Below are 24434 nucleotides of genomic sequence, written 5' to 3' on the forward strand. Positions count from 1 at the left end.
CAATCTTGCATTCATTTGATCAAAAGTAACAGTAAAGACATTTATGATGTTAGTAAAGATTTCTACTTCTTTCTATTCATCGAAGAAGCCTGAAAAGTATCAGTTTCCAGAAAACTATTAAGCGATGTAATAAGTTTGATTTCTTTTAAACATTTAAATAAAAAAGTAATTTTCAATTGTATTCATATTTTACAATAATACTGCTTTTAATGATTTATTTGATATTTTTATACTGTTTGAGTGGCTTGTAATACATAACATATTGTGGATATTGTCATCATATACAAGGAGAGATCTGGCAGCAGAAGAATGGATTTAATGAAGCAAGAGAGATATGAGACAGAACCCAAATCCCATTCAGAGAGTCACAGTAAGAATTTGTATTTATTTAATTTGATCAGCAAGAAAGAGAGATTAAGATAGAGAGTGCTTTGGAAAGAAAAAAGTAGACGAGGTTATCTGGAAATTTCACAATACACAGTCATTTAGCAATAGACAATATTTCATTTAAATACATAAATTAGACAGACAACATGGAGAAGACTCTTAATCTGGCGGTTTCTAACCACAGATTCAGTGTTAATTAAAAATCACTCTTGCATACATTTTTCTTAAAAAGGTTCTTTGAAATGCTGACAGAGCTAGAAATGCTGACAAAATTCTGGAAATCTCCTTTTTTCCGCAAAAGGCACATTTCTGAGCATTAAATACAATAAAGGATTATTTCTGTACATAACAAAAAAGGTCTTTAAAAATTAGAGTAGAGGATCATAATAAAAGTAAAAAAAAAAAAAAAAAAAAAAGATACAAGCTGCAAGGTGCAAAAGAGCAACCGGACGAAATTAAAACTGAGGTTTATTGTAAAAGCAACTTTCAAATGACACCCCTAAAACAAATCTCTCACTCTCAAAAAAAAAAGACTAGTTCCCTCAGAAATGTCTCTAGTATTGTATTGCAAGGTTTTCCATTGGAAAAATCCTACCGAATGTCACACCTTATTGAACATATTGGCTAATGGTTGAAAACATCAAAGGACGCATGCAGGCAGTGATGCAGGAATGGCAACATTTGTAGGTACAGTGTGTCTATCATCCCTGAGACTCCCAGTTTTAGACTAGGAACCAATGACATCTGTGACGGTGAGTTAAATGATCAAACTGCAAGCTATTTTGGCAGCTTTGACACCACACCTGACATTTCGTTATCTTTATCATATCTGAAAATGAACGAGATGAACTAGATACTTGGCACTGGCAAACAAAAAAGGCTTGAAAAGGATCAGGTTTAAAAAGCGTAATACTGTGACTGCGGGGATCAAGTCCAGTTTTGTCACAATATTTACAAGTATTTTTGGTCAGGAGTTGAGACTTCTACTACTCTCAACACACAATTATCAGATGCAGTTTTCAGAAATGTACAGACGAGCTCACAAATTCGTCTCATCCCAGGATGGGTCGTTCATACTCTTTAACACTTTCCTGACAATCTTCTCCAGTTCTTTCCGTGCCTTTTGTTCTTCCTCAAGAGTGCGCTTCATTCTCTTGTTGTCCTGGTGATGGAAAAATCAGAGAATCCGGGTCACGGCACCAGATTTTGCATTTAAACAACATGGCAACACATTAAGTATAAACAAACATTTGTATGTGGACTAACCTGCTTAAGTTCTTGAACCTCATCCCTTAAAGCATAAACTGTATCCACCAGACTCCTGTAAAGGACATCCAGATGAAATCATCAAACAACTACTGAGATTTTCATGGGATAGTTCACCTTCAATTGGTCCAAGTTGACTTGTACAGTGTTTTTGATTTTTTTTTGTTTGGTTTTGTGCACAATATTATTAGAAGATTAATCATGATATACAATAAATAAGTGAATTAGATGCAGAAATCTGAGATCTAACCTTTCTTCGATTACAGTTTGGCCATTGCTCTTTGTCTCTTCCACAATAATTTTCTCCTCTTCAGGAAAAAGCATATGTGGCCCTGAATCCTTCCTTGAGCCTGAAACAAATTTAACAATATAAATGGATTAAAAATGGAACAATAACATTTTGAAAAACTTACTGACAGGTTATGCAATTTAATTTCATACTTCAGTATTATTATTTTCAGTATAATTGAGATACTATTTTAGGTTTTATTAATATTTTTAATTAGATTTTTTCCCCCCATGTAAACTTTGGTTAAAATGGTAATGGTAAAATTGGTAATTTTGTTGTGTATTCTTCTGTCATTTTTAGTATGTTTTGTCAATGTATTTTTTATTTCAATTTTAGTTCATTATCATAATCCTGAAATGTACAGAAAGATAATTTTAGGATGGCATACTATTAAATGTGAATGTTTCTGTCCTATGAAAGCCATGGAGCAAAAGCACAGAAAACATATTTCTTTCTCTTTCATGAACATCCATGTCTTCAATATGTCCACAACCTTCAAAAATGATATGCTTGCCACTTCCAATGCAAACAAAATGTATATACGAGCAGCAGCTCTTACGGGACAAAGAACCCATTCTGTTAGTGTGAGTTATCCATATACTGTCATAGTCCGAGTCTTCAGATTGATCAGAGGAAGGAAATCCGCTGCTACGGCAACCCACAGCATCCACACACGATTGGTCAACATCAGCCAGCACATGATTATGCATCAAATCAGTGCCCTGCCATGCTAATTAGGGATGGGGATCAAACCAATCATATTGAAGAGGACAGGTGGGTTAAGAGGATGGAGGAGTAAAGTAAGGGAAAGCCCATGATGCACGAAAAATTATATATATGGGAGTGGGACAACATAAGAGAGAAATGGGTGAAAAAGAAATTGATGGAAGGAAGGAGGAAAAGAGACAAATATTCATGTTAAAAAGAGCAGAAAATAGTAAGACTGATCAACGCAGTGGTAAAGAATTTAGTCAACATATATTAATATAGCAAATGTCTTTTAATGCAGTAAAGATGTTGCAGTACTTGAATGTCTGACAGAGACTTCAGGACAGATGAAGGTGTTTTGTAGGACTCAAAATATGGGCCTCATATACCAAACACACTACCCTTTTAAAGTTTAGGGTCAGTAAGATTTTTAATGTTTTTGAAAAAAGTCTCTTTTGTTCTCCAAAGCTGCATTTATTTGATCAAATACAGAAAAAAACCTGCAAATACAGAAAAAAAACCCTGCAATATTGGAAAATATTACAATTTAAAATAACTCTTCTATTTGAATATATTTTAAAATTTAAGTTATGATGCAAAGCTGAATTTTCAGCATTTAGAGTTTGACATTTTTACTCCAGTGTCACATGATCTTTCAGAAATCATTCTAAAATGCTTCTTTGCTGCTCATGAAACATTTCCTATTATTATCAAGGTTGAAAAAGGTTGTGCTGCATAATAGTTTAGTGGAAACAGTGATGCATGTTTTCAGGATCCACTGATTAATAGAAAAAAAAAATTGACAATAAAAGCCTTTGCTCAAACTGACCCGAAGCTTTCAAATGATGCAGTGAATTTTAGAAAGAAAAAATATAACATTTAAAATGTGCAGTATTACATGGGATCCTCACTCATATTAATGGACAAATCCCATCACAGAGTCGAAGACTGAAGCAAGATTTGAAAATTGCAAAGCAAATGAAAAATCACAAGTTGTAGAGAGTACATACTTGAGTTTAGTGTTTGCCGTGTTTTAGCGCTTGTGCAGTATGCTTCGATCACTTTCAGGATCTGAGCATCCTCCTCCAGAGCTACAGTACCTGATGGAAAACAAGAAGATGCCAGGAGTAAGGAAACGTTGTGAGAATATAATAAAGCTACTATGCTATCTTACAAACAGTAAACACGGAAGCAATACATGTGATGAGTTTGTAACAAATACATCACATGCATATGTGGAAAGTAACAGACCATTAATAAACGTCAATAAATCATTAGTGTCATACTTTTTCTCACAGGAAATTCCTCATCAGATGGCTTCCTCTCAGGTTTACGTTTGGGCAGAAGCTTCTTCATGCTTTTGGGACTTTTACTGAGATCCTGAAGGACATAAGAAAATTAGACACATTTAACCAAAGTGGGTCTTTTTTAATAAACAGATGTTAGTTAATAAATAAAAGGTTAAACCATTGGTTAATAGTGATTCTTCTTCTAGAAATGCTATTAATGTGTCAACACACAGTTCAAAGGTACCTCTTTGTAACACAAGGCAGCTGAGGGTTTTAGGGGTGGCGCAGGTCGGAGACAGCTGAGACTCCAGGGCTTCTGGGTTTTGGGAGGCTCGAGGGGTCCCCACATCATACCGCTGAGAGGGGTTCCAAGTGAAGAGAGGGGAGGAAGAGTGTGGTAGACTGGAGAGCCGCTCACACCTCGACTCTCTGAGTGTCTGGACGGGGTGAGAGGGTGAGACGGCAGCTGAACGGGAAGGAGACGAGGTGTGAGCGAATATCAGGCACTCTTAATATAGATATGTCATAGAGTCGGATCATTTTTTGAAAGATGTTAATACTTTTATGGAGCAAGAACACATTAAATTGATCAAAAGTGACAGTAAAGATATCGATCATGTTTCAAATAAATGCTTTTCTCACCTCTGATGAGAATGAGAAATGTTTCTTAAATCACCAAATCGGCATAAAAGAATGATTTCTGAAGCATTATGTGACACTTAAGACTAGAGAAATGATGCTGAAAATTCAGCTTTGCGTCACAGAAGTGTCACATTATTAAAACATACCCAAACATAATGTTACATAATATTTTTGATCAAATAAATGCAGCCTTGTTGAGCACTAGGATTTTCTGTCAAATTGCACTGATTGCAAACTCTTGAATGGTAGTGTGTGTTTCTCACCGTATGGCAGGGAACACTCTGTGGTTTCAAGTTGCAGGTTGAAGTGCGTTTAGTTTGCCGATGTAGATGATCCACCCAGTCCTGAAGATCTTGCTGGTTATTACAGATCACCTGGATCCGCTCGATCATATTTCCTGCACACATCATTACTGCTCTAGTATCATGTATTCTCAATATCTAGCAATAATAACAAATGACATGAGGGCAACTGGGTGGGAAACTCACCAGATATTTCGAAAACATTTTTTGTGGTGTCACTGTCCTCTATTTTATTTACAGTCATTCCAGTCAGAGGCAGCTTCCCCTGCGTAAGGCAATCAACCAATCAGCTGTCAGCATTTGAGGGCTTTATTAATACATGCACAACCAAACAAACAGCTGAGATCCATTCTGAGGTCTTTCAAAGTAGTGTGATAACACAGTAATATGATACAGTGTAATAATAGAATAATATGGAGTATGAAATTCTACACATGAAATAATACTACAAATCATGCAAAATGTACAATGTGCAAGCAGCATGTACATTTAACACAATTGTGCATTTTCAGTAATATTTATATATCATTGTCAACCATTGCTTTGTGTATGATAGTCGTGTGGTTTATGTACCATAACAGATTTCAGTAATTATACAAAAAAAACAAGCTGAAGGTAATCACATGCTTAATATCCACATTCTAGTTACATATATACATAATGATTGTTGGTGGGTTTTACTGCAAAACACACTCACACATAAATGTTTTTAAATATTAATACAATATTGGGAATAACAGCAGTAAAGTAATTTTTGCTACAAAAATCTGAAAAAGTATTGTGCAGTGAAACACTGAAGGGACTGGAGAATGTATTTATACTACAGAGAAGATTTACCTGGTAGATGAAACCACTCATTCGAGGACTAGCAGACAACATGAGAAGTACATGAGGAAACAGCAAAAGGTATCGCTCGTTCTTCTCCTGATGAAGGAAAATATTACAATGAAGATTTACATTTTTTACATTTATTATTTTAATTCAAAACCACTCAATTAAAATCTAAGAAACAACATGTACTATAAAAATAACAAAAGATTGCTCTTAAACCTAGTTTATTTAACTAGAAGTCCATGGAAACATACAAAACACTCTGATTCTTGAAATTATAAATTAACATAAATGTAGCTTTTATTTTTAAATACTGGAAGTGCTGAAAACCTCTTGACTATTTGGTAACATTCACCTCAGCGCCGTGGTTCTGGATGAGGACTTGAGACATGTAGAGGACAGAGCCCAGGGTCTTAATGGCCTCCCCTTCCCAGCCCCGAATAGACTCCATCAGAATCTGCAGCTCCAGTTCCTTCCTCTTCCTCACTTCCTGACACTGGGCCTGAAGACACAACAACACACATGCACAGATAAACCCAGCATCCCATTCTGAAAGATAGCGTTACTCAAACAAACAGCTCATCATCATCATCATCATCATCATCTCACACGTCTTTCCTCCTTATATAGTCATGAAAACAAAGAAAATCAATGATGTCGACCTATAATACTCACTGCAAGACTTTTAAATACGGTCATGCTCTTCTGAATGTCTGGATAATCTGGATGAAGCACCTGAGCAGAACAAAGGAAGAATATGAGTGAGTTAAACTTAAACTACCCTTACAATTTGATGCCAGTAATTTTTTTTTAAAGAAACTAATAATTTAAGTCAGAAAGGATGCATTAAATTGTTTAAAAGTAACAGTAAAGACATTTATAATGTAAATATAACAAAACATTTCTATTTCTACTGCTTTCTATCCATCAAAGAATCCTGAAAATATCATGGTTTCAACACAACTATTAATCAACACATCTGTTTCCAACATTGATAATAAGAAGAAGAGTTTCTTGAAAACCAAATCACCTTATTGGAATGATTTCTGAAGGATCGTGTGACACAGTTTGTCATCACATGAATAAGTTACATTTTTTACATGTATTAAAATGGAATAGCCTTGGTGAGCATTAGAGAAAATCAAAATCACAAAATAAAAAACTCTGAAAAGCCAGCCCCAAACGTTTGAATGCTAGTGTACATTTTGACAAAGAGAGCGGTTGCGTACCTCCATGTGGCGCTCCATCTCTTTCAGTAGTGTGGGGTATTTCTCCAGTCTCAGGAAGGGTTTGCTCAGGCCCGTGGTGAGTGTGAGGATCCCTGGGCTGTTTGCACCTTTACTTTCCATGAACTCTCCTAACTCCTCACTGAAACATACACACAAACAAACAGACGCTTATAGATGCCGTTTCTGAAACTCAGTGGTTAAGAATAAAAAGCTTCTGCCCAATATCAGTTGTCTATGCAGTGTGTTTATTGTGATGTTACACACCTGTGTTGTGTGAGAACGTTAACCGCAGATGGATGATTGGAGCAGTAGGTCACATACAGGCTCCTCATCTGAGGAACGAGGGACAGGAAGAAGCCTCCTAATCTCTGCTGACTTTCTGGAACTCTGCACACAACACACACACACCAGCTCATTTCAAAATAATAACGGTTTACTAAAAATAAACATATAAATGAATGTTAAAGTTGAACAGAGCTAAAACATAAAAAGTGTAAATCCAGATAAGCACTACAGTGCATTACTGGTAACTGCCACTAGATGTCAAACTGTGAGCGAGTGAATGAAAGAACAGGATGGGACTCCTACTTTACGCTTTCCTCCAGTGAATGCACCAGTGTCTGCTGAAATGAGCTGATCTCTTCCAGATTCCCCATGATGTGACTGATATCTGACACGCTGAGCCTAGAAACAGAGAGGGATGGGTAATAACTATTATCTTCTCTATGTAATGTTGGACTCTGGGCTTGTGCTCTTACCTGTCAGTGGGCTGTAATGCTCTCAGATACGTTGAGAGGAGAGTCTGCAGCTCTTTACAGTACTCGGTCTCAGTTTGTACAATATTCTGAACCACCTGTACATATGAAAAACATGAACCACAGTTATGCATGTATGACAACTTAAAAGAACACATTTTAAACATTATTATTAGTTTTATTAGCATTAGTTTACAACAGTGTAAATGTGTTGTTCAAATGTCATGCATCTATAATATCATATTGATTCATAGTTAGCAGAAATGACATGGAACATCATTTGAAACGCCTAAAGTACCAAAAGTTCAAATCAGCAGTATGCAAGAAAAAAGGGGTAAGTACTCATGATTGGTCTCTTATTATCACACATGCTCAACAATTAACAACCAGACAGCTGGGAGAATATGACGCTACACAAAAAGGAGAAGCACATTGCTTTTAAAAAATAATTAATTAGTAATTTTCTGTGTAGAAATGTATTTTTATAAAATTTAAATTTAGAAAACATCAAATAAATTAATACCATTGTTCACTCATCAATTTCAAGAATTATAAAATTCTGCAGAGCTTGCTGAAGAGATGTGCTTCCGCATATTTAATGTGGGTTTGAAGACAGATCTATAGCTAAATATAGAAGAAATATGCTTTATGGATACAGGACAGGTCACATTATAATGGGCCAAATTTTTTCCCTCCAGAATTAGCGAGGACCGAGAAAAGGTTTGTTCTGTAAACACATGTATGCAAGCACCCCTGACCTGAACAATAGCACTGGACGTCTGGACAGCCTGACAGTTACAGCCCTTTCAAACTGTGTCCTAATCTTGACTGAGACTCCTCCCCTAAAGCTGCTGCAAAAAGACTGAACCCTGCCTGACCTCAAACTAGCGTCCTGCCCCAAAACACACACACACACACACTTCACCTTCAGCTGGTCTTCAGAGGAGTATAGAGTCAGTTACTCCACATTCTCATCAAACATGACACATAACCAACACAGACACACAGACACAGACAGCGCAGGGCCCCAGGCACAGCTGTCCCCCGACTCAATGAAATGGAAAAGATGACCTATATTATGGCACGACTGAGAGACCAACACACACAATAAACCGATAATCAAACACAGACATTAATAACAACACATTTACATGAAAATATGCAAATAGAGGCCCAGACACATGCATTCTCTGTCAACCCCTCTAGAAAGACACATAGAAGCGTATCACACATTCAAAGGTTTGTTTTTCTATCATGCTGGGGACTTCTACTGTTTTTAGAACTGAGCTAATGATGTGAATTTATAACTGCCCCTAAAGCCATCCTTCACAGAGCTTTCCGCATTTTCATTAAGATGGTTTGTTTACTAAGCCGTTTTCCTTGTGCACAATGTAGGTGACTTCTATTTTAATATCCTTGTGGGGGCATTTGATGATCCACACAATGTAGGCAAAACCCCACCTTCCCATACACATTAACAGCTCACTGGGTTTGCAGAGGCTCAGAGGGAGGCTTTGGGACATGCCGCATGAGGAAATGAAGCATAATAAAGGAAATTCGCATACAGAGAGATATACAAATGATTTAAAAATTGTTATTTTTAGGATCTTGACACAAAATCAAACCCAAATCCAGAGCAGCATCTGCTGGTGGGTGTTTAAACTTGGATTATTAACTCTTAAATCTAGTTTGGCGAGGCTTTTAAACCCAGATTAAAGCCTTATGACTGTAAATTCAAGGATAAGTCAAAGGCTAAAGTCTGAGAAAACCGGACACGTAAAACTGAATTGCTGTTAATTGATCAAAAATACAGAAAACAAAAAAAAAGTAATAATGTTTGAAACAGTTATTTTTGTGGAAACCATGATACATTTTTGTCATGATTATTTGATGAATATACAGTTCAATATAACAGCATTTATTTTTAACAACAACTTTTTCAAATGTTGTTACTGTGACTTTTGATTAATTTAGTGCATCCTTGCTGAATAAAAGTATTAATTTCTTTAAAAAAAAACTCTTACACCCCTACACTTCTGATTGGTAGTGTATGTATTGACTTTGTAATAGGCATATTGATGTTTATGTCAATTAGGAAATAAAGAGAAGGATTTGGATTTTGTATTCACGTAAGTCTAAAAACACAAAAATCTGTTGCAGTGTTTCATAATAACCATCTAAAATGACACACAATGCTGTTATCAGAATCACTCCTAATATCTTAAACCTTAGTCTTATCTGTCAAGTATAGGCAGGGCTGGTGGTGTGGGCCTGTTTATTTGGTTAGAGAAATATCTGTGCAATACAAACTCCCTGGAGGCACCACTTCCATCCCACGCACATCATAAATAATCAACGCGATCCATGTGGAAGGCGTTACGTGCCACTAACGCAACACTTCAGCACATCTCTCTTACCACATTATAGTACGTCTTGCAGTAGTTAGTGGTCTCAAAGCCTTTGGGTGGACTCTTCAGCGTACCAGACTTAGGTGACACAGGTTTGTCTGTAGGAGAGAGCAAAAACAGTACTAAAGGTAAGAAGGGTCACATTAAACCAACATCTGGAAACATTTTGTTTCTGTTATTGAATACTGAAGTACATCTCTCCTGCAGTGAGCAGTCAGGACAGCGATATTAGATTTAGATACCTAGAGGGGGAGATCTTTCTACTTCTTCAGCAAGAAGACAGTTTGAACATTTCACTTAGTTCTATCCATTATGATTCATTCACACTAATATCAGCAACAAAATGTGTGAACTTCCTGGAATTATCAAAATGGAACATTTCTCATGCTTTTCCACATGAAAACATTAAGTTTATTGATTAAAAAAAACTTTTTTCTCCACTTGGAAAATGTGTGAAATTTGTTTTCCTTTTCTCTTCCCCAAGTTCTCAACAATCACCATAAACCCAACCATTCACTAGCGGTGCTTACTGAACTAAACATCAGATTTACAACTGCACATACCGTATTTTTCGGACTATAAGACGCCCCTGAGTATAAGTCGCATCAGTCCAAAAATACGTCATGATGAGGAAAAACAACATATATAAGTCGCACTTTAAGTCATATTTATTTAGAACCAAGAAACAAGAGAAAACATTCCCGTTTCCAGCCGCGAGAGGGCGCTCTATGTTTTCAGTGTGGACTACAGGAGCACTGACCAGCATAGAGCGCCCTCTCACTGCTGTAGACGGTAATGTTTTCTCTTGGCTCATTTCAAATTCATTTTGATAAATAAGTCGCACCTGACTCTAAGTCGCAGGACCAGCCAAACTATGGAAAAAACTGAGACTTATAGTCTGGAAAATATGGTACTTAGGATTAGTGATTTGAACACATGTAGTTTTAATAGGAACAATTCCCCCAAAAGTTGTGTCATCGTATATTCATTCTCATGTTGTTACAAAACTGTATGAATTTTTTTTTCCTCTCCTTCTGTGTACAACTGAACTAAGTCACACAGGATTGAAATGACATGATGGTGAGTAAATGGCAGAAGTTTCATTTTTAGATGAACTACCCCTTTAATCATATAATCTGAGCTCAAAGAAAACAATGCATGCATCACAAACCCTACACTCTTCCCTTCTTCCTAACTGCAGCCATTTTTGCGATGACGCATTAAATCAATATACTATTAATGTCTTCTGCATTTAACACAAGTAAATCCTATAAAAGAGTCTGGACCGCTAAGTGCTCAGAGAGAGGAATAAACTTGAGTGTGGAGCCATATTCAGAGGAAAGGGGACGCGCTGTCTTCTGGCTGCTGCACTTCCTGTCTTTGTTGTTAGATGGTGTTTCCTTCCTGTTAAGCCCTGGATTTTCAAGCTATGATGTCATCCTAAATTATGTCCATTCAAAGCTGGGTCGAATACACATTAAGGTCGTTTCCCCACATATGGGAGGGAAGCATCTGTTAGGCATCATGGGGTGTACATGCTATTTAAGCTTGAGCTGCAGAACAAGGGACAGAGGTTGTGTTTATACTACAACGTACATACAGTGAGATAAGGCTATGAAAAGATGATTATTTAAAATACACACTACCCTTTAAAAGTTTAGGAAAAAAGGTTAAAGAAATTAATTCTTTAAATTCAGTAAGGACGCATTTCTATTTATAAAAAAAATCTGGCATTTTTTTTTATTATGGCTAGAGTGGTTAGAGAGTCAGACTTGCAATCTAAAGGTTGTGAGTTTGGGTTTCGGGCTGGCAGGACTTGTAGGTGGGGGAGTGAATGTACAGCACTCTCTCCACCTTCACCTGCCCTTGATCAAGGCACCGAACCTCCCACTGCTCCCTGGGCGGCGAAGAATTAATGGCTGCCCACCGTGTGTGTGTGTGTTCTGCTGTGTGTGTGCACTTTGGATGGGTTAAATGCAGAGCACGAATTCCTGTATGTCACTTTAACTTTTTTCGCTTACAAAAAGCATTCTCATCGCTTCATAATGTTACGGTTGAACCACTGATGGCAGATGAACTATTCTGATGACGTCTTTCATACTTTTCTGGACCTTGACAGTGTAACTTCCTTATGGGACAGTCACAAGCCTCACGGTTTTCATCTGAAATATCTTAAATTGTGTTGGGAGGCGAACAAAGCTTTTACGGGTTTGGAACAACATGGGGGTAAGTGATTATTGACAAAATTTTCATTTTGGGATGGAGAATCCCTTTAAGTACTAGATCAGCAGATTTGTTTAAAGAACACAAGGTTTTGTCATTACAAATAGTGTCTTCAGATAAAGTGTCCTAGCATTTACTCTTTTAACTCTTAGTTTGCTACCTTGTATGCAGCACCTGGTCCTGTACTCAAGCTGGGTCGAATGAGCGCACATTTCCCACTGTAAGCCTGTAATGGTCCTATAATCCCAAGGTTTTTGGCTTTTGCAGAGAGCTGCCATTCAGTTCTCTTTTGGCGCATTTTCATTAAGCCTGTAAGTCCTTTTTTATTCAGGCCCAGGCAGATTTAACATTCCCATAGTGCCACAGTGCCTCGTAGATACAAGTACAAATACGCTTTAAAAAAAATATTTTAAGCTGTCTAAAGTGTTGACAGTCTAACATGCAGCTACCCGCAGCGATTTTCTGATCTATACACAACACACTCAGCAGCTCTTTTCTGAAAATGTTATGGTAACACTAGGGCACAGAAGAAAGTCGGCAGGTAAACGGAGTCTACAAAACTTCATCTTCTGCTTTTCTTGGCAGTCTATGAGAAGAGTATGAGCAAGACCAAACCCTCTAGTTCACTTTGCTTGTCTGTTCTAGCAGGCTTTTTCTTGAATTTTTCTCTTCCCACAAGAGTTTGTCAGGGTTTAACTTCTGAAGCTACATTCTTCAAAGTGTAACGTGACAAATACGAACCAGATCCTTTGATCTCTTTGACATAGTTGCTAGGAAACCAGCCGGATTTGCCGTTGACAGACCCCTCCCACCAGCCGCCCTCTTCCTGCCGTGTCACCTGGATGATGTCACCCTTATTGAAGGAAAGCTCATCTTCATTGGTCTGCTGGAAGTTAAAGCGTGCTTTCACCAGCACCTGAGGGGCGCTGTTTTCAGACATGTCCTAGAGAGAATGACAGAAAAAAAATAGAGAGAGAATTTGTTCCAGCTTCTCTTTTATATTCGTCGGAGGACTCAAATTACAGGTGTGCCAAGTCGTTTTTGAACTACACACAAATAACTGAAAAGAACCTGACAATTATTAATGAAATAACTTTAGTCTGTTTTCCAGTGGTTTAAAAGAAGCCTTTTTATTCTACATCAGATTGTGATGCTCACCAGACTGCGGTACTGGTTGTACTTGAGTCTGGATGATCTCCTGTGAGTGGACGAACAGTTGATCGAGTCAAAGGACTTGATCCGCAGAGAAGACGAGTGACGAGAACACACAGAATTACTCTCACCACCGGACTCTACAACCAGAAAACACTCATTAACAAAACAGACATTCATTTACATTTATTCATTTAGCAGACGCTTTTATCCAAAGCGACTCACAATTGAGGAATACTGTTCAGCTACCAACATTATTTTGTGGTCAACAGAAGAAAGACACTCATACAAGTTTGGAACAAGTAGAGGATGAGTAAATGATGACAAGTTTTTTTATTTTTGGATGAACTATCACTTCAGAAAACTTTCTGCACTTTTATTATTTCATTATTAAAATACAAAAACATGCATTTATTTTATATATTACTGCTGTTTTTACAAATGATGACGTCCCCCAAAAGGAGGTTTCAGCAATTGACCCTTCACAGAGAGCTTAAAGGGTTAGTTCACCCAAAAATTTAAATTAGGACATAAATTACTCACCCTCAAGACATCCTAAGTGTAATTGACTTTCTTCTTTCAGACAAATCCAGTCGGAGTTATAAAAAATTGTCTTTGATCTTTCAAGCTGATGCCACTCAGCGGGTGTTGCAGTGCTTCAGTCCAAAAGAAATGATATAAAAAGCACCCATCCATTAAAAAAAAAAAGTGTCTCACACAGCTGCGGGGGTTGAACAAAGGCCCCCTGTAGCGAATCCATGCGTTTTTGTAAGAAAAATAACCATATTTAAAACTTAAAGGGGGGGTGAAATGCTATTTCATGCATACTGAGTTTTTTACACTGTTAAAGAGTTGGATTCCCATGCTAAACATGGACAAAGTTTCAAAAATTAAGTTGTACGTTTGAAGGAGTATTTTTGTTCCAAAAAAACCTCTTCCGGTTTGTCACAAGTTTCGGAAAGTTTTTTTCGAGTATGGCTCTGTGTGACGTTAGATGGAGCGGAATTTCCTAATATGGGTCCTAAGTGCGCGCTCGTAGAGCAGAGCAATGAGAGGCTGAGCACAGCCTGATCAGAGCGAGAGCGTCGTGAAAAGTCACAAAAGGAGTGTGTTTTTGGTTGCCAGGGCAAGACAACCCTGCACAAGATTACCAAAAGAGAAACAGCATTAAGGGACCAGTGGATGGAGTTTATTTTTACAGAGCATCAACGGAGTTGTGCAAGTGTTTGTGTTTGTTCCCTGCATTTCGGATTGCACATCATTTATTTCTTAAGGATAATGCAGTCCCAACGGAAAAGGGTCACGATCGTGTGTTGGAACCACATGCGGTGAGTAAAACTGCTTCAAATATCTCTGTGTTGTTAACTTAGCTATCGGCGCGTAAGCACATCAAGTAAACAACATGCGATGTTGTCATCAAACTGCACTTTCCACATGTAAAAAAAAAAAAAATAAAAAAATAAAAAAAAAGACGACATAAAGTGGAACTTAGTCATTTTCCAAACCGCTAAGCAAATATATACAGTTTCAGTACATACCACATAGCATACCGCCTTTGCTGATGCTGCTCTTGTTAAATTTCAGCCTCTGGATCTGTTTCACAGCTTCCACACGCTCTCAACTCAAAATCCTACTGGCGCTCGTGATTCTTTAGCTCCGCCCACACGTCACGCCTCTAGGCGCTCGTGTTTTTCCGGGAAAAATCGGTACAGACTATCTTTCTCTTATAAATATAATAAAAATAAAGACTTTTTGGAGTTATGAAGGATGCAGTACTACTCTATATGTACTCAAGATTAACAGGATATTGAGTGAAAATGAGCATTTCACCCCCCCTTTAATGATCACTTGACTCTAGCTTGGGCTCACTGTTGTACATAGAAGCAGGTCCGGGAGGATGACGTATCAGAAGTGACAAACTCGGAAGTGTATCGGACAGATCAAAACAAAACAACGGTCAATAATTAGAAGTAAAAAACAAGGATTTGTAAAGAAGAATGTTAGAGAATTTTGATATAAGCCAAGAGGAGACAGGTTTTCCTTAGCTAAAGTAAGGAAACTTTGCTTCCTTTGGTCCTGTTAACAAACCTTGCTTTTCACGAGACTCACCGGCACATGTGCAATGCTGACCTCATACGTCATCAGCCCAGAGCTGCTGTTGAGATAAGCTACATTAAAATGATTTGTTACATTTTGAATTACATTTATTACATTTTCTTATAAAAATGCATGGATTCACTACAGGAGGCCTTTATTCACCCCCCGGAGCAGAGTTAGACACTTTTTTTTTATGGATGGGCACTTTTTATGTAACTTCTTTGGGACTTAAGCACCACAACACCCTTCAAGTGGCATTAAAAAGCTTGAAAGTTCAAAGACAATTTTTTATATAACTCCGGATTCGTCTAACAGAAGAAAGTCATATACACCTAGGATGCCTTGAGGGAGAGTAATTTATGGCCTAATTTTAATTTTTGGGTAAACTAACCCTTTAAATGACAATGCAATCTGACCAATCTTAAAGCAAAATCTGCCATCATGTCCAACAAATGCCGCGTTTCCACCGAAATTACCCGGAACATTTGTACCAGGAACTTTTTTTTCCCAGGAACTTTTTCCCCCCCAGACCCCTTGCTTTCTGCGTTTCCACCACGGTGTAAAGTACCGGGTAGATTAGGCAAATAGACTGGTGACGTAGGTCTGAGCGCGTTTCTCAATACAAAGTACCGCTGATTTAAAAAAAAAAGGTACGCTGATTTTGGACGTGCATCATTGGTAGTTAGTTCAGACTTCGTGCATTCGACTGGGGAGTGTGATGTCAGCGACGACGCAAATCCTGTAATTTTCCTCTCTGTATATTTACAATAAAACGAAATAGGATATAAAATACCACTGCCTCCTTTGGTTTTCATTTAAGCATAATAACAGCTGCAGAAATGTACTTAGTTCAGGGATATGTGTATATGCAGCCATTACAATGAAACGAAATATAATATTTATAATATTATATTATAATATTTTATTTTCATTTTAACATATAGATAAATTGAATACAGACCAAAGAAAACCTGTTAGATTTACCCCGCAGCTGAATTATGTTATGTTTAACCACTAAAGAGACATCAGAGCCAGCGGCACATATCAGAAGATCTGTCCGAGATGAGGCTGCTCTCTGTGGATACATGAGGACTGAGCTTCCGCTGATCGAGTGGAGCTCACCGTATACGAGATCGGCGAAACACATTTTTAAATAGGCACTGTCTTTATAAATAAACCACAGATTTGAGTTTTAAACAACTACATTCTCGCCTGAAATACTTTTAAAATTACATTTCATGACACAATAACAGTAATATTTTGAAAATGTTGATTCGAATAAATGGTGGTTGAACTCAACCAATGCTGCGTGAACTCAACCAATCAGGATGTTTAGCGCCAAAGTCCCGCCCCCGAAAGTTCCGGAACTTTAAAAAAGTACCACCTCGCCAGCAGGGACTTTCTGGGGGGCATTTTTTTACCCGGAACTTTTATTTAGTTCCTGGTTCCTGCGGTGGAAACACACCAAGTACCGGACCAAGTCCCTAGTTCCTGGGTAAAGTTCCTGCGGTGGAAACGCGGCTAAACAAATCAGACAGGAGAGTAGATTAACTTTTGTGGACTTAAACTTGAAACATGGTGTGTATTGATGTCCTATCCACAGTTGAAATAAAATACCTTCAGATGTTCATTCATATTCATTTCATGCTTTAAGTAAATATGAAAAGCGATCTGTTTCTTGGTGCCGCCTGAAATGAGGCACTACAGTGATCTGTCACAACACATTAAAGAGCCACAAAACCGTATTTATTGCTTGAATTTATTTTTTTTAAAGACAAAATTTTAAAGGTATGATTCATACCAAACCTGCTCTTTCTTTTTATTGTGTGAGAAAATGATGTGTACGTAGTGTGAGAGATGCATGGCTTGCGGACATAGCAATAGTAACTAAGGACGGCAGTGTTTTGCGAAAGGTCAATTATGTCAGGTTTAGCTCACTTCCGAGTAAATACTGTACTCCATGCTAGTAATAAACTAAATGCCTCTTTATGATTGTATAAACATCTCGTCAGATGGCACGGATAACACAGGTGTTTCAGATGTATCTCACCTGATGTTGCTTTGTTAAGTGCAACCAAACAATTCAAGACCTTTGAGAAGTTCTGGCCCTGAAGCAAATCATTGGCCTCAAATACCTGCAGAGGAACAAAAACAGAGACATGCATGAGCTCAATCATAAACCCTGATGCCTTAAGGATAAATACTTTCCCGAAAGGATAAATACTGTTTTTCAATCTGCAATATATGGTGGACTTGATTCATAACATACCATTAAAAAATTTAGGGTCAGAGAGTGTTTTATAATTTACACAAGAATCTCATTAAAAGCGACAGTGGAGACTTTTAGAGCCAGATTTACTAAACAGGGCAAATTAGCCCGAGAGCACAATTTCAAAACATCGTTGATGGGCGTGGAAATTTCCGCAGGTGATTTACTGACATCACGCAAAATTAAAAAACACAGACGCAACATCGCATTTACATATCGACCCAAGCAATCTACCAAGTGCAACACAAATTAGTCTAGTCGCAAGTAAGCAGAGCTACTTGCGTGATCTACTTACAAAACAGGCCCAAAATAGTTTATGTTTTTCTGAGAGTTACATAAAGGCACGAAATATCAGTTTCTGACAAGCGCAAAAGTTAGTAAATCATGTTGAGTCATTCATTTGAATACTCTAATATAATTTTGTGTCAGAAAGGGAAATTCCTACAAATGCATATTCAATAAGATCTGACCCAAAAAATTCCTCTCTGTGCATCCTTAGTACATACTGACAGTAGTATTTTAACACTGGTGCAAGCTGTTAGTGAATCTGGCCCTTAAAATGTGACAAAAGATTTCATTTAAACTTTCTATTCAAAGAAATGTAAAAATGTATCATGATCATCACAACTGGTTTCAACATTATTAATAAGAAGCAAATGTTTCAAATCAGCGTATTTAAATGTATGCATTGAAATGAAATGCATCAAGGGATCAATATGATGAGTGATGCTGACCCAAGCATTAAGCGTTGTGAAAGCTTCAGGTCTATATATCAAACTTGGATGGACAGTTTAAGCAGAGGATGGATTGTAACTCAAGTCTAAATATGCAAAACCAGAGGCCATATGCAAAACAGAAGAAAAGTAACAATCATTCATGAAAATATGTACATATCTGACAGAATAAGCAACATTAGAGAAACTCTTGAACTAGGGTAAATTTGACCTCTTTGTGACAGACCAAATTTCTAGTCACAGAAACCTGCAGAAATGTATGATGATCACAGATTCTCTATCAAATGAGTCTGCTTCACTGAGGGAATATAAGAAAGTAGTTGTGCTAAGCTTGGGCAATGCTGTGTGTTTGTGTGTGTGGTTTTCTGGCTCTCAGACTATCTGCTGCTCTCTGGGCCATCTGGACACATAAACTCATCCCAAGTAAACCCAAACCGGCCTGATCTGACACCAGCTTGATTTGAACTCTTCAAACGATGCAGGCAATGAGATTGAGAAGTGCTCCTGGATTTGTGTCTACACACCAAATGTCTCCTGGTGGATCAGCTCATTTGCATTCTTCTATGATGATTATAATTACATCACACACAAATGGTTTACTTCTTGTTTTCTCTGCACAGTCAGGAAGCAGGCTATTTTAACATTTAAAAAATATGCCATTTACCATTTTATAGCCAAAACAAAGTATTGATCATGTATTAGGAAAGTAAGCTGGGTTCATTTGAATGTCATGTTTTCTTAGAAGTAACCTGTAACTCTGGTCATAACTATTTGTTCTCATGCAAACATGCATTATAGAGGCATTTTGTTTATTTTTTATAAATATATACACTTAAATTACTGTTCACTAGTTTAAGGTTGGTAAGATGTTTTATTTTCATTATTCTCATTAAATTGATCCAAAATCAGAGTTAAGGCATTTCTAATCTTACAAAGTATTTATTTTTCAGATAAATGCTGTTCTTTTTTCGAATGTTCTATTCACCTAAATATGTATTATTCACCTAAAAAAATGTATCAGGGTTTCCACAAAAACATTACAAAGCACAACTGTTTTTATAAACATAAGAAAAGTTTCTTGAGCACAAAATCAGCATATTAGAATGATTTCTGAAGAATCATGTGCCATTGAAGACTCGAATTAGAATTTTTTTCACAACGTAGCAATCAAAAAAAAAAAAAAAAAGTCAACAATGATTTTGAATTGATCAGGAACTGATAAAAGCAACCTTCTCCTATCATTGAATTAAGAAAACTGTGTTTATTTGCTCCAATATACCTCTCAAAAAAGAGACACAAAGACATTTCATTAATATTCAGTACTTGACACAGGCCTAAAGTCCAGTCCCCAACACTCAAGCACCATCATGTCTACATTACATCATCTGCCATCCCTGTAGTGGAATTAAATTTCCTCCTGCTCTCTCTCTTTAAACCAGTCGTCCAAACATGCCATTTGAAAAAGCAGCTTTAGTGTGGAGTGCCTCTCTTCATTCTGTCCTGTGCCAAACTCCACAGCACCATTAATGAGCTGGCAGCTCTGCCCATTCAAACACACAACTCCATTCACCACAATAGAGGGCTTGTCTGAACCTCTCACAGCTGGCCAGAAGAACCGAAGACACTGGCACTCCTGAAACTCACAAACACACACACACACACAGAACCGTAACCATCCTACACAACAGAACTCATATAGGGCAACAAATGCCTCACAGAGCAACATACGCACACAGCACCGCTGTGGGCAGAAAGATCTCAGTTACACCATCACGCTGCCAAACGTTAACAAGCACAGAAGTGTTTGTGAAGAAAAATCCCTCTCAGATTTCCCAAAAGCTGCAAAAAATGTGACGTTCAAAAATTAAAAACAGCTTTCACTGACAAAGCTTCACTTTCAAAACAACATGCTGCCATCACATAAGCTCTGAATGCAATTCATTACACAGCCAGCACTAGACTTTAGAGACGGCAGTAAATCAAAGGTCATGTGACAATGCATTGCACTATAATGAGGATAGTTTATGGATGCATACTCGGCTGTCGATTGCATGCTTTTTCCATGAAACAGCATGCCATTGCCTGTACAGACATATCGTAGATATCTGCAGGAAAAATGGGCAGAGCTGGATCTGAACACAAAATCTAGACATAAAAGTAGGTTTAACAATAGCACTGGCTCCAAAACCAATAAAACACTGTGTGGGAGAAGGATCTGATTCAGTCTCACTCCAACACCTATTGGATCTGCGCGGAGACGGAGCTGCCAGAACACCATGTTTGCAAACATATGAAGTTACTGTTAATAGCATATGAAGAGTGTAAAAAAAAAACTGTTACAATGCACTGCAGTTTTCAGCAAAGAACCTCTCTTGATAAACAAGTCTGGACGACTCTTGCATTGAGAACTGTCAGGTCCAACGCCCATTAACAATTGGCTACACCCTGTAAATCACTGAAGTGAAAGTGTTTATTATGAAACCTTACACTAAACATTGGACATTCGTGTTTATAATTCAGCAGCCGTTGTTTACAACAATTGCACCAAGATCATGGGTCCCTTGTCGTGTAAACTAAATATTCTATGGCACAGCAGCTCTATTTAGAAGTTTGATATATAAGTAAGCAATAATATTAAGTAATAATAAACATCATGATTTTCTGTGATGCTGCTTTGAAACAATGTGTATTGTGAAAAAGCAGTAAAGACATGAAATGTATGACTTGCACGCACATAATTTTGAGTTTAAGCTTTATTCCAGAATAGACGTTTAGATTATTTACGGCTATTACAATAGACTGGAATAATATTCTGAATAAACTAAAATATATAGCCTACATCTATATTATTTTCCAGAAATACATGCTCTTGGCATTTACGTCACATTTCAGTTATTTCTCATTCTCAGTAATTAATTGCAAAATACAGTCCACAGGGCTCTTATAAATTGATTATTGATGGTGATATCATGGCTTTAAATGCTTTTATAATCAAATCCTTCTTTCACAGCTGGAGTTTTCACTGTCTGTATACATAAAATACAGCAAGCTACTTGGACATCTACAAATGAGACACTGCAGAAAGAGCATTAAAGCAATGTTGCATGAATCATTTAAGAAATCGTCATGGTAAAACTAGTCGAAATGAAGCAATAGCACTCAATGGCATTATTGTTATCAATGTAATAATAACTAAAGCCAAAACACACAGGATTAGTCTGTTCCCAACTTCAGATGAGACCTGGTTTTCCTTCAAACCACACAAACGAGCCACTGAATCAGTGAACAGAAATATGAACGAGCATGCAGATGAAATGATCGACTAGGACAGCAGCAGAGCACTCACCTCGATGTGATATAATAACGCACAGCCTTTCACAAACTCTCTGATATTACACAGACACTCGTCTTTCCGCGGGTCCTGGTAGATCTGAAAATAAAGCGAACAGATCAATCCTCTCCCAAGCAGGTCGGTCAAAGAATAAACAAAAACTTATGCGAGTGTGCCATTTGTTTACATCACGGCTCATCGCCCCGTTCCTGCAAAAAGCCACTTATTCTTCATAGGGAAGTTGGCGGAGGAATAGCGGAAATGACGTAATCTAATAGCTTGCGGTTGGGTTCAGAGAGAGGGGCATGCTGGCACAAGCCAACACTACCTGAGCTGTCAGAGCAAAGTCTAACATCTTCCCTACATGCTGTAGCTATGAGACGTGCTGTTTATGCAATAGAGGCAGTCGATGATTGATTGTAGCATTCCACTTTTCACAATCTGTTTAGCATCAGACATTTTTTACTGCGATCATCAGTATCGATGATTTCAGGTTCTGTTGTATTGTAATTAGAATCACTGATCTACACATTAGAATACATTCTACTACGCTGTCCGTAGAGACTGTGGTTGAGAAAATGTTTATGAATTATGAATTAAATACATCCACAGTTATCGTTTATATCAAAGCGTATGTGGTTATAATAAATTATAACATAAAAACTACTATACTAAACTCCATGCAGTTACAAATAAGCATCCTAGCTCATCTGCAAAGACTTAATAAATAAATAAACAAACACTTTAATATTGTGTTAAAATTTATTAATTACTCTGGTACATTATTTCCATACAGATTTCCATTTTTTTTTCAATAAAATTGTCTAATTGTGAAAAAGTAATGTTTCACTACTGTTAATATAAATATTTCTAGTGATGAGAGAGGTTCAATTCATTTCCGCGAATCGGTTCGTTTCAATGAACCAGTTCAAAAAAGAAACGGACCATGACGTCCCATTGGGGAATATTTAGTTTGTTTATTCGCTGTGATTTAAAATGTCCCAATTTAATCAGTGCAGCCACGATTCGGCTCATAAAAACAAATGACACAGTTCGGTTCAAAGAGTCCGATTCCTAAATGAATCATTGAGACAGGTGCTCAACTGATTCACTAAAAAAGATCCAACCCAAAAAACAACTCGTTCACAAACCGGACATCGTCGTTTCCTCCCTCTCTCTCTCTCTACCAGTCAATGGCGGTCGACTCATATAAACAGATACATTAATTAATTTCAGTTTATATATTTATTTACGGTCCCATATTTGGATCACTTTTTCATTACGATTATTATTAAAATACCACACCGCAGATTATACGAGATTTCCTCTTCATATTTCTACACAATTTCCTTTCACTCACAGTTAAAATAAATTAACTTAAGAACTAAAAGTTAAAGAATACACTATGTTAATATACAAATGTACACTGGCTAGCTCGCTCAGCGAACGCAAAACGCGCGCGAGCGGAGACTTGTGTCCGATTCACAAAAACCCCATTTCTTTTGTGTCATTATATCCTCTGTAATGGACCTGCATGAGCTCATTGACTGGCAGCTTACCGTGTTAACCGAACCGGGTCGCAGCCGCTCCAGTAATTTACACAAAACCACTCCATCTCTGAGAGATGCCTGTAAAAAGCCTTCAGGGTCCGATAGCGTCTTTTTGGGTGATTCCAGGACACCCAGCGTTATTAACCATGTGATGGTCTGTTCAGCCGAATTCATGACCTCATATGCGTCTAAAGCTCAATAATCCATAAGCAAACGAATATGCAGAGAAATGATAGATATCCTGCGTGGTGCACAGCAGCAGGATGTTAGGAGGGCTCTGATCCCTCCTTTCCCTGGATGTGAGGGATGACGATCTGTTTAGGGTTATCTGGCAGGTCCGGTTTCTCTCTCCTCTTCTTTCATCTGGCAGGATGTCAGCTAGTGTTAAACCAAAATCAACAGCCTGCAATTGTTTTCCGCCATTCACGCAGCTCGGGTCACTGAATACTTTAAAGACTAAAGAAAGAAACACATTGACATATTTAGACATTTAGCAGCACTTGAGTTGATATGAAAGACAATATTAGGTAGTGTGTTATTAGTGGATCTAATAGATTTAACATCACATGTCCATAGGCGGAGAAAAACATAAAATCTTGAGCAAAAGTCAACTTGCATGATCTACAGACTACACGCATCCATGAAGGTATACACTTTGTTGTGCGAGCGAGAAAATGCGGCTCAAAATATATAAATAAATAAAAGGCGCGTATGCCAAATAATATTCCATTGAATTCCAAATTAAACCCTGGCGCCCCCTTCCGTTCCTAAAACCACACAGATGAATTAAAAATTAAATTAAACTCTTTGATAAATACATTTTTTCTTTTTCATCAGGACGTTTGATCACTGACTGGAATTCATTTGCATTTCACATTAAGAAACGAAAAAAAAAAAAAAAAAACATCTAGGGACCTTTAGGATTTTCAAACATTTTCATAAAAATCAAGCACATATTCACTCAAATTCTCA

The 24434-nt window shown here is 37.5% G+C and overlaps 1 protein-coding gene across 3 annotated transcripts; it reads right to left on the reverse strand.

Annotated features, from left to right (window-relative positions):
• Positions 1-361: 361 nt before the first annotated feature.
• LOC113098181 (rho guanine nucleotide exchange factor 7-like) lies at positions 362-23923 on the reverse strand. Of its 3 annotated transcripts, none has more exons than XM_026263154.1 (22): positions 23472-23923; positions 21928-22011; positions 17629-17713; positions 13488-13621; positions 13071-13272; positions 10116-10204; positions 7702-7796; positions 7532-7627; positions 7208-7330; positions 6944-7082; positions 6390-6449; positions 6070-6216; positions 5721-5807; positions 5070-5148; positions 4845-4978; positions 4184-4405; positions 3937-4030; positions 3661-3750; positions 2502-2672; positions 1904-2003; positions 1654-1708; positions 362-1549 (listed from the first exon to the last, which is right to left on the reverse strand). In XM_026263154.1, exons 1-22 carry the CDS (start codon positions 23634-23636, stop codon positions 1427-1429), a joined length of 2574 nt encoding a protein of 857 aa, XP_026118939.1. In that variant the 5' UTR covers positions 23637-23923; the 3' UTR covers positions 362-1426. The 3 variants fall into 3 exon arrangements, with proteins under 3 accessions (XP_026118939.1, XP_026118940.1, XP_026118941.1); XM_026263155.1 differs by lacking the exon at positions 23472-23923 and adding an exon at positions 22100-22224; XM_026263156.1 differs by lacking the exon at positions 2502-2672 and having other exon boundaries at positions 23472-23920.
• Between the last annotated feature and the right edge of the window lie 511 nt (positions 23924-24434).

This window comes from Carassius auratus, unplaced genomic scaffold, assembly GCF_003368295.1.
Source record: "Carassius auratus strain Wakin unplaced genomic scaffold, ASM336829v1 scaf_tig00216437, whole genome shotgun sequence".
Lineage (NCBI taxonomy): Eukaryota > Metazoa > Chordata > Actinopteri > Cypriniformes > Cyprinidae > Carassius > Carassius auratus.